General features: G+C 40.0%; 1 protein-coding gene across 1 annotated transcript; it reads right to left on the reverse strand.

Moving 5' to 3' along the window:
- Positions 1–4,976: 4,976 nt before the first annotated feature.
- Positions 4,977–7,772, reverse strand: LOC148693556 (uncharacterized). The gene is made up of 2 exons (XM_088678048.1): positions 5,253–7,772; positions 4,977–5,144 (listed from the first exon to the last, which is right to left on the reverse strand). Exons 1-2 carry the CDS (start codon positions 7,770–7,772, stop codon positions 4,977–4,979), a joined length of 2,688 nt encoding a protein of 895 aa, XP_088534174.1.
- Between the last annotated feature and the right edge of the window lie 1,672 nt (positions 7,773–9,444).

Genomic DNA, 9,444 nt, shown 5'->3' on the forward strand with positions numbered 1-9,444 from the left:
TTGAGGTGGGATAGGACAAGCTAACGGTGCTCAGTAACTACGCTTGCACTACCGGGGTAATACATGATAGTGTAATCGTAGGCGTTGATTTGGTCCTTCCAACATCGCTATCAAGAATTTTAGCTTATCTCAAATGAAGATGTATTTGAGAAATCTAAGGTTGGTAAAGGTTTTAGACACGTTTCTCACTAAGAAGTGTCATCCAATATTTCAAATGAAGATAATAACAATTGACTATAAGTCATGAATACATTGGTTCATTTCAAAACGTTTTAACCGTTGGGAAATATAAATGATACTCCATTATGCTGCATCTACAGAGTCAAAACATCCAAAGAACACGTCATCATGGATTTAAAAAAATGATCAATGTCATCGAAAGGTGTAACACAAAAGCAAATTGAGACAACAATTCGGCTGTCAGAACTTTATTCATACTAACATCACAACTAAATTAACTTTCCTCGGTTATGAGTGAGGAAAAACATTATAGCTGAAAATCTCTAACTAATTGTCGATAAAATCGACAAAACTAAAGATATCTCGAAATTCATAGTACTTTGTGAGAATTCCCACTTACTTCCGCTACAATCTTTTGGGAAAAAGAAAAGAATCTGGTCCACTGAGATCACGTCTCCCAAGAAGAGTATCAATTTAATCAAAGTTTACAGTCGAGGAATCTAGTATAAAGCTGACTAACATAGTTCAGAGAATTTGGTCTCATTGCCGAGGTAGATAAGAAGGTAGTCGATAAGATCACTATGAATTCGTCAGACCATGGAGGCAAACTCAGGTTACAAAGTCTGGTCGGTTAGACCATCAGCGTAAAGCACCCGATCAAGTTGCTAAAGTCTAGGTACAACCTAAGGTTCAATCTTTCGCCTTCGTCAATTAATAACGTCACCATAGGCTGATTACAAGCTAGAGCCCACTCGGATAATTGGTTTTGGACGATTGGTAAGGAATTGGCCTGGTGACGTGGTTTCATTAATTCTAAAGAAAATACTTACTACTTCAGGGATTTCTACTAACTGTAGGTATAACAACTCATATACCAGCGCCTATGCTGTCGAAATGACGAGTACGTCACCAAAAGAAAACTCAGGAACTAGCGTTGGCTGGAATGTCCTAAGGCCAGAAAAGAATTTTCTAATAATCTACTTCAGGACAGACTTAAATGGAAGTCGATGTTCCCCCTGAAGATCCGAAATAACCACTAGTGCGTTTGGAAAGATTAGTGCTATTAGGGACCAAAAGTGATTGTCCCCCTGATGTTCTTACATCAAGTGCTACCCTATTAGCACCCCACCGTCACTCAAGACAATTCAAGAAATTTCAACGAAAACTAAAACTTCGTAGGGATTCTAATAGGTGATACACTAGCGGGTACTGCCAAAGAATCAAGACTATTTATGGTTTCCTAACTCAATAGGTTGGAAGAAATGACTAGTATAGTGGCATTGGGAGATAATTCTCCCCTAATGCACAACTGTCGATATAGTAGCCCTGCTTTAGGGCCATCAACTTATCTCAAATCTATATCTTTCCTTGGCAAGGGAATTCTTCACTCATAATTTAGAGGCGTTCGCCAAAATAATTTTCTAAAAGGTCGATAAGTCAACTAAGTCACTCAAGACTTAAAAAAAAAAAAAAAAACTAATACATTTTTCGTATTCGACGAGGTGGCAAGATTCAACATTTAGGTTCAAGAACCAAGAATGCTTACATCACGTGTGTGATGAACGCAATATTGCTCAACTTATGCTCTGATACCAAACTGACACACCCCAACCTGGAATGTCCAATAGGACTCCAAATCGAGCTGCTGGCCAACATTTGGAAGGTAATGAAGTCATAAAGTATAATGATGTGGAAAATGTGAATAAATTTAAACCTAAAAGTGCCTAAAGGCAAGAGTGCGCTACGAGCAGGAATGAACCCATTTCACACGCGACGTCAGAGCATAAATAAAATACAGTAGTGTGGGTAAGGATCATACCCTCAGAGGTAGCCACCTATACTGAGATTCGCCAAGAATCCTCATCAATACAAACTTTCAGCAACTAAAACCTAGAGGGGCGAAAAACAAGGGTGAGTGGGCCAAAAAATAAAGTTTTAATAAAAACCTTTTGAAAACATTATAACCCCTCGCTGTAAAACCCATATAGTTTATAGAAAAAAATACTACGTATATACGTAAAACAATGCACAAAGACAGTAAAAACCAAGTATGCCATGTCATAACGTTTCAACACTGAAGCATGTAAGCATGTATGAAAATCAAGGTAAAATAATATGCCAGCTGGAGTCACCTAACGTGACCTGTACGGCTGAACTAATAACTCATCAACCTATGCCTGCACACGAGTCTGAACCACCTAATATGGTCTGTACAACAGGGATAGGTGTAAATATGTATGCTCAAGTGCTATGATCACGTGAAGGTTGTGTCAATAATCGCAGGGCACCTACGAGTCGAAACCACCTATTGTGGTTTGTACAATAGGGTTGGCACCAAACTTGGATCCAAGGTGAGTGTGCGGTGCGGGAGGTGAACATCACATGAAGGATTGTGCCATGGCCTCGGGAGGGAACACTAACATTGGGGTGCAGGATAATGAACTCTAAGTGCATCTATGCATAACAATGTAATGCAACCAATCATTCACATGCTAACTCACCTAAAGCGTACTTGAGCCTCTGTGGTATGATTCCATATAATGCACAACAATAGTAATGAAATACTAAAAATATAATTCATTCATGACATGGCATTCAATGTATAGTTCATATAAAAACGTTTCTAGAAACCGTAAAGCATATATATATATATATATATATATATATATATATATATACACACATACACACACACACACACACACACACACACACACACACACACATATATATACATACTATAAAAAGGAAGAAGACCCACTCACCTGGAGTCTGCGCTACAACTCCCTAGCACAAACATCGAGGTGTCATGAACGATCGGCGCCTAGAACAATTATCAAACAATATCTTAGAATCCTTAGCAATGGAACATGTAACTTACATAAAACACATCCCCAAGGATGTTCTAGAATGATTTGAAACCCATTAACCAAAAGTCAATCGCCGGTCAAAGATTGACGGTAGGGTCTACAACCCTACAACTCAATCTAGAAGATCCGCACCTCGGATTTCTGATCTGTAACTTCCAAATATCCACATGATACTAAAGTTTCATTATGTTCCAACGGTTGGATCTCTGCCAATCGTAATAACCAAGTGTTGGCCGACGTTTTATTTTACGAACTTACAAATCCAATTCGGAAAGACCCGTACGTCGGATTCCTGATCTGTAAATTCCTATGGTCTTCAAATATTACGTATGACTACACTCCCTACACTAGTTATATGTGAGAAGATTGATGTAAACATGAAAGACTAGTACTCACATATGTTATAACAAAGAACGCAATTTCTGGAGTAATTAAACGTGTTTAGATATGATCTCATGAATGGAATGCTACTACTTAGATGCGAGAACCAGTGACACCATATGCTCATACCAAATTCAAACTCCACAATTGAAATGCACAACACTCAAGATAGAAGTCAAGGGTTGTAACGGGGCTTGGGGTATTGGCTAACAAGGAAAGGTAGGGATAAACAAAAGTTCTTTAAGCAATGGCAAGAAAAGAAATGAAATTGAGATTTAGAATCCACTTAGAATGCAGAAATCAACTGTTAGACAAATAGGGGAGATTCAAACAACTCTTAGGGCCTAATTCATTATTTTGGGCCCTTACTTCAACAAACAATACTTTTCAACTCTTTTTCACTTTTTTTTCTTCCTTTTTCTCTTTTTTTTTTTTTTTTTTTTTTTTTTTTTTTTAGCCGTGCCAATGGCACATAACTCACATCAATAATCCTTCCCCCACACTTATTTCCTGCAGCACATTAATCAAAAGGAATTCATTCATGCTTACTATGCTTCAAGAACAAGGGTACGGATGGTCCTAATCTAGGCTAGGTGAGGATGATATGGGTTAACAAAGAACATGGCTAACACGGCTCAATGGGGTTAAACTTAAACACAAAATGAGTGAAGGGCACATGGCTGTTTGGCTTTGATGGTGGTCACTACACAACTTCATCTTGAATACGTGTTATGCAAATCAATGACATGCTTTGAATGAAATGGGCATGAGTTCTAGCATTTGGAACTAAGTGATGAAACGCCTTCTAAGTAGTAACCAAGCAAAGAATAATGAGATCGTGCAACGACTTCAGAAAACAATAATGCAAAGATTTTAACTCTCCAAATAACGTTTAGGCTCAAGTCTCACAGGGTTGTAGCGTTTGTTTAAGTTCATTCCTTCAAGCATGTTACAAAAACTAATTTTTCTTTTGTGATTGCATGTGAATTCGTAAACTATAACTACAACCAAGCATAAACCAAAGAGTATATCAAACGTCCATCCATGTTTGTAACTTTCTTTAACCATCATGCAATTAAAAACCAAATCCTCATCATTGTGTTGGAAGGTAACCTACGACACAAACAAACACACAAAAACAACTCTTTTTGGGTTTTTCAAAGCAATTTTTCAAATTTTTATGGGATTTTCGGATTTTTAAGTCAACATACTCTAAAACACTCTAAAATAGCTTAAAAACACTTAAAAACAGTGGGAAACAAGTTTAGACATGTTAGGTGGTAATACCCTACGAATTTCATGCACAAAATATCTCAAAACAGAATGTTACCCCCCCCACACTTAAACGAAACATTGTCCTCAATGTTTTAGACACAATTGAACACATTACACATAACATAAAGTAAGCAACGAAGGAAAGGGTTTAGGGACGCAAATCTGAGTGTGGAGCGATTCCCAAGTTCTTCCTTTGTTGATTGCATGGGTTGCCTCCCAAGTAGCGCTTGCTTTAACGTCTTCCAGCCGGACGAAACCTTCTTTTAAACTTCACTCTGGCTCACGGAATGGGGGGGTATGTCCTCCACGGTATACTTCTTGGAATTTCTCGTAGTATGGCTCACTGAATGGCCGGGGATAATGATCCTCCCTGATGGTGGTGTTTCGGTTCTGAAAGTCCATGTACATGCTCCCACCACCTTGAAATTGATTGAGTACCTGCACCGAAGAAGGTAACAACCTATTAGTTGAAATGGGTATTGGAATTGGGCTTGGCAACTTACAAACATATTGTAGTGAAGGCTCAAATTCGGCAGCCCTATCAACAATGTCCCCATTTGAAGTTTCGGCCATATTGGGTGGTTGTAGGGCAATCACTCCAGGTTCTTCTCCACTGGTGGTGCTTGATACATCCTTCATAGTAAGTGTGGATCCTTTCGGCCCTTTGTCTTTATGCACATCTACAACAAAACAAGAATGACTATCGTTAGGATTCTTACTAGAGTCATAAACATTGAATTTAATTATTTCACCCCCAAACTCCATTGTTAGTGCTCCCTTGGCCACATCGATCTTTGTTTGAGCTGTTTTCATGAACGGACGGCCTAGCAAGAGTGGCAATGATGGAGCATCGCTCGAATCCTCCATTTCTAAGACATAAAAATCTGCAGGAAAGATGAGATGATTGACCTGCACTAAAACATCCTCAAGGACTCCCTTGGGATAAACATTAGAACGATCGGCCAACTGAATTATAACACCATCTTGTTTTAACTCACCAAGGTTCATAGATGCATAAATGGAATATGGCATGACATTAATAGACGCACCTAAATCTAACATGCATTGTTTAAATCTCGTGTTTCCAATTGTGCATGGGATAGTAAAGCTCCCTGGATCCTTACATTTTGGAGGCAACTTTCGTTGCAAAACTGCTGATACATTTTCACTTACTTTCACAACTTCTTTGTTTGCAATTCTTTTCCTAGTTGTGCATAACTCTTTTAAAAACTTTGCATACCTCGGGACTTGCTTAATGGCATCAAGTAAAGGAATGTTTACTTGGACTTTCCGAAACGTCTCCAGAATGTCTTTTTCCTGCTCCTCCTTCTTTGTTTGCATAAACCTGCTAGGAAAAGGAACATCGGGTGGAACAAAGTTAGAATTAATCAATTTTGAACCCAACTTACCTTTGGTGGCCGAATGGGATGAGGTGGGTGCATTAATGTCCCTCGGTAGTTGCGGCAAGGGTGTTTGTACCCTTGCCGTGGGCTTGCTTGCCTCCTCTTCTTCAATTCTCCGTTTTTCATCCTCTTCGGGGCTTGATGGTGATGGTTTGGATGTAATGCCAACTTCTTTTCCACTTCTCAAGGTGATTGCGTTGGCCGTTTCGAAACCACCCTTGGGATTGACCACCGTAGTACTTGGTAACTTACCATTTTCACGGAATTGTCCCAAAAATTCGGCCATTTGGCCCATTTGCTTCTTTAGCTCATTAACCTCCTTTGCTTGGTTCTGCATTCCCTGCGCCATTGTGGTTAGTAACTGATATGTTTTATCGTCATTCATAGACGTACCTGAGTTGGTTTGGGATGATTGTGCTTGAGGAGGTGGTTGTGGTGCCATTGGCCTTGGAAAGAAACCCGGGGGTTGTCGGAATCCACTTTGTTGGCCATATTGTGGTGCATCTCTCCATCTGAAATTGGGGTGGTCACGCCATCCCTGATTGTATGTGTTGGAGAAAGGATCACCTCTTGGTTGGTTCTGATTCCCATAGCCCACGGCATTGGCAGATTCCCACCCTCCGTTCTCAATTAATTGAGGACATTGATCAGATTGGTGTCCTTGAATGGAGCATACACCACAGATTGTAGTTCCTTGCGTCTTAGGGCCTTCAACAAACTGCGATAACATAGACGTAAGGTTAGCCATTTGGGATTGTAACTCAGAAATAGAACTTACCTCATTTACATGTTGTGGCCGTGGGGTGTCTCTCTGCCCAACACCTTCATATTGTTGTGCATTGAGTGCTCGATTAGCAATGAGAATTTTGGCATCCCTAGGTGTCTTGTCCACTAGAGCTCCTCCCGCGGATGCATCCAACATTTGCCGTTCAAGTGGTAAAAGACCTTCGTAAAAATATTGAAGAAGTAGCTCCTCCTTCATCTGGTGCTGTGGACATGAAGCAACAAGAGATTTAAAACGTTCGTAATACGTAGGAAAAGATTCACCTTGGCTTTGCTGAATTCCACTAATCTTCTTGCGAAGAAGAATGACTCGTGATGTCGGAAAGAACTTCTCTAAGAAGGCTCGCTTCATACTCTCCCATGATGTGACAGTTCCAGGAGCCAACTCATACAACCAATCCTTGGCCTTCTCCACCAAGGAAAAAGGAAAAGCCTTCATCTTCAATATGTTGCTGTCCACGTTCACCGGTGTCATACTTGAGCACACCACCTCGAATTCCTTTAGATGCTTGTTCGGATCCTCCATGGCCAACCCATGGTATTTCGGAATATGGTGGAGCAAGCTAGACTTCAACTCAAATTCATCGGTCTTCTCAGGGGCTGCCCTAGGGTATTGGATGCAAAGAGGTGCTGCATTGGCCAAACCCAAGGCAGAAAGCTCCTTGATGGTTCGATTGTCCACTGCCATGGTTGGTACTTCCTCTTCAACCCAATCCGTGGCCTCCTCTTCAACCTCAACTTCAACTTCTTGCTCTTCTAATTCAGGTTCGGGACTAGGAGGATTAGACGGTTGCGATTTCTTTTTCCTTCTCAAAGTCCTCTCGAAATCACCATCAAAGTCGGAGATATGCTCACGAACAGGTTGTGAGCCACGGGTCATAAACTAGTACCTGCACACAAGAGCAAACAAGGTTAGCAATCAACCTAATAGACTCGGCACAAGTAAGGAAATAAGGTGCCACACACGGCACAAAAACAAAACACACACACACGGTGCAAAAAATTAAAACAAAATAGAAACTAAACAACTTAAACAAGACTCAAGACAAGGGATTAGCAACTTTGCTAATCCCCGGCAACGGCGCCAAAATTTGATGTGAAAATTATGTTGACACACAAATTAAACCCTATTTGTGACAATTGTAGTAATGAAGTAAGTAGGGATCGTACTAACCGGGGATTAACTAGGGGTGCTAATCTAATTTGAGTTGACTCAAACAGAAACTAGAACTTAATTGGGACGAATTTGAAAGTGTTATGACTCCAAATGCTTAAAAACACAAAATAAAACAAATACGAATGACTATGACTCAACAAAATATGGGGGGATTGTGGTTGGACGAATTTAAACTAAATGGGCAGATTGTAAAGAAAACAGATTTTAAGACAAAATTGTGATGAATCAATGGATGATGGGATAGCTAAGGGGTTCTTCTCCACTCATGAAATATATGCAACGTAAATCAATTTCCAATTATCAATCCAATAAGTTGTGAACCTCGACACTCCAAGTTAATTAGGTCCGCTTAAATTAACCTTCAGATTTCCCTAGAATCATTGAATTGGATGAATATGCATCGCAAACAAATTATTCCTAACAAATTCTCTATATGAACAGCATGATAAAGACATAAGTTAGAATCATTACGTTCTTTGGAAATCATAAGCATCGACAAGGCATTTGTAACTATGAAAAGCATGATACGCTTGCCAGGAATCTACTTAACATGATTGTGACTAGCAACCTTCACTACTTGTGAATATAAATTCATAACGATTAGGTGAAACAAACTTATATCCTAGCACCAAATTCAAGCATGCAAATTAAGCGTGCACTCTCAATCAACATACAAGAATAAGTTTTAAATCAAACGGTTAAGCAAATTGTATTCAAAACTTATGCAACGATAATTGGAAGTAATCAACTTATTTCACATATATAATCATGGTTTCGAATCACCCCCTAGCTAAATAGGGGTTTAGCCTCTCATGTTCACAAAAAGAGAAATACAATTGAATTTAAACATAAAGCACAAAGGATTGATTACACCTAGAATGCCCAACGAATCCACTTGAATTTCGGCGCGTCCAAGCTCCTCTTTCCTCTTCTCCTTGCTGCGGCAGAGATGTTGTGTGGGTTTATTTGGGTGATTTTTCTGACTTTGGGATGGATTTAGGGTGTTAAAGTGGCCGGCAATGGTGGTGGAATGGTGTGGGAAAAGGCACGGCAGTGAAGGTTTTTGGTTGAGGGAGGCTACGGCCGGTGTGTGATGGGATAGGCACGGCAATATGGGGTTTTGCTGCAATGGCTGATTGTAATTTTTGGGTTTTGGTGGCTGCGGCACAAGTGGGGGAAGGCTGGATGATTATGCAATATGGGTGATAATGCTACGGCAGGATGTATGTTTTGGGATTATTAGGTTTAATTAATAATGGGCTAATGGTTATGGAATGCACGGGTCCAGTGGATTTGGGAAGAACGGCCGAATGATATATATGCGGCTAAAGGACAAAAGAATGTTTAGAGTGGTGGGTCATGGTGACGGCTAGGG

Source organism: Pyrus communis, chromosome 10, assembly GCF_041283825.1.
Source record: "Pyrus communis isolate YQ-2024b chromosome 10, ASM4128382v1, whole genome shotgun sequence".
In the NCBI taxonomy this organism is placed as follows: domain Eukaryota; kingdom Viridiplantae; phylum Streptophyta; class Magnoliopsida; order Rosales; family Rosaceae; genus Pyrus; species Pyrus communis.

Coding starts and splice junctions, on each gene's coding strand:
- LOC148693556 (XM_088678048.1), bottom strand. CDS start 7,772: ATGACCCGTGGCTCACAACCTGTTCGTGAGCATATCTCCGACTTTGAT. Junction 5,145..5,252: donor AAACTTCAAATGGGGACATT/GTTGATAGGGCT, acceptor TCTTCGGTGCAG/GTACTCAATCAATTTCAAGG.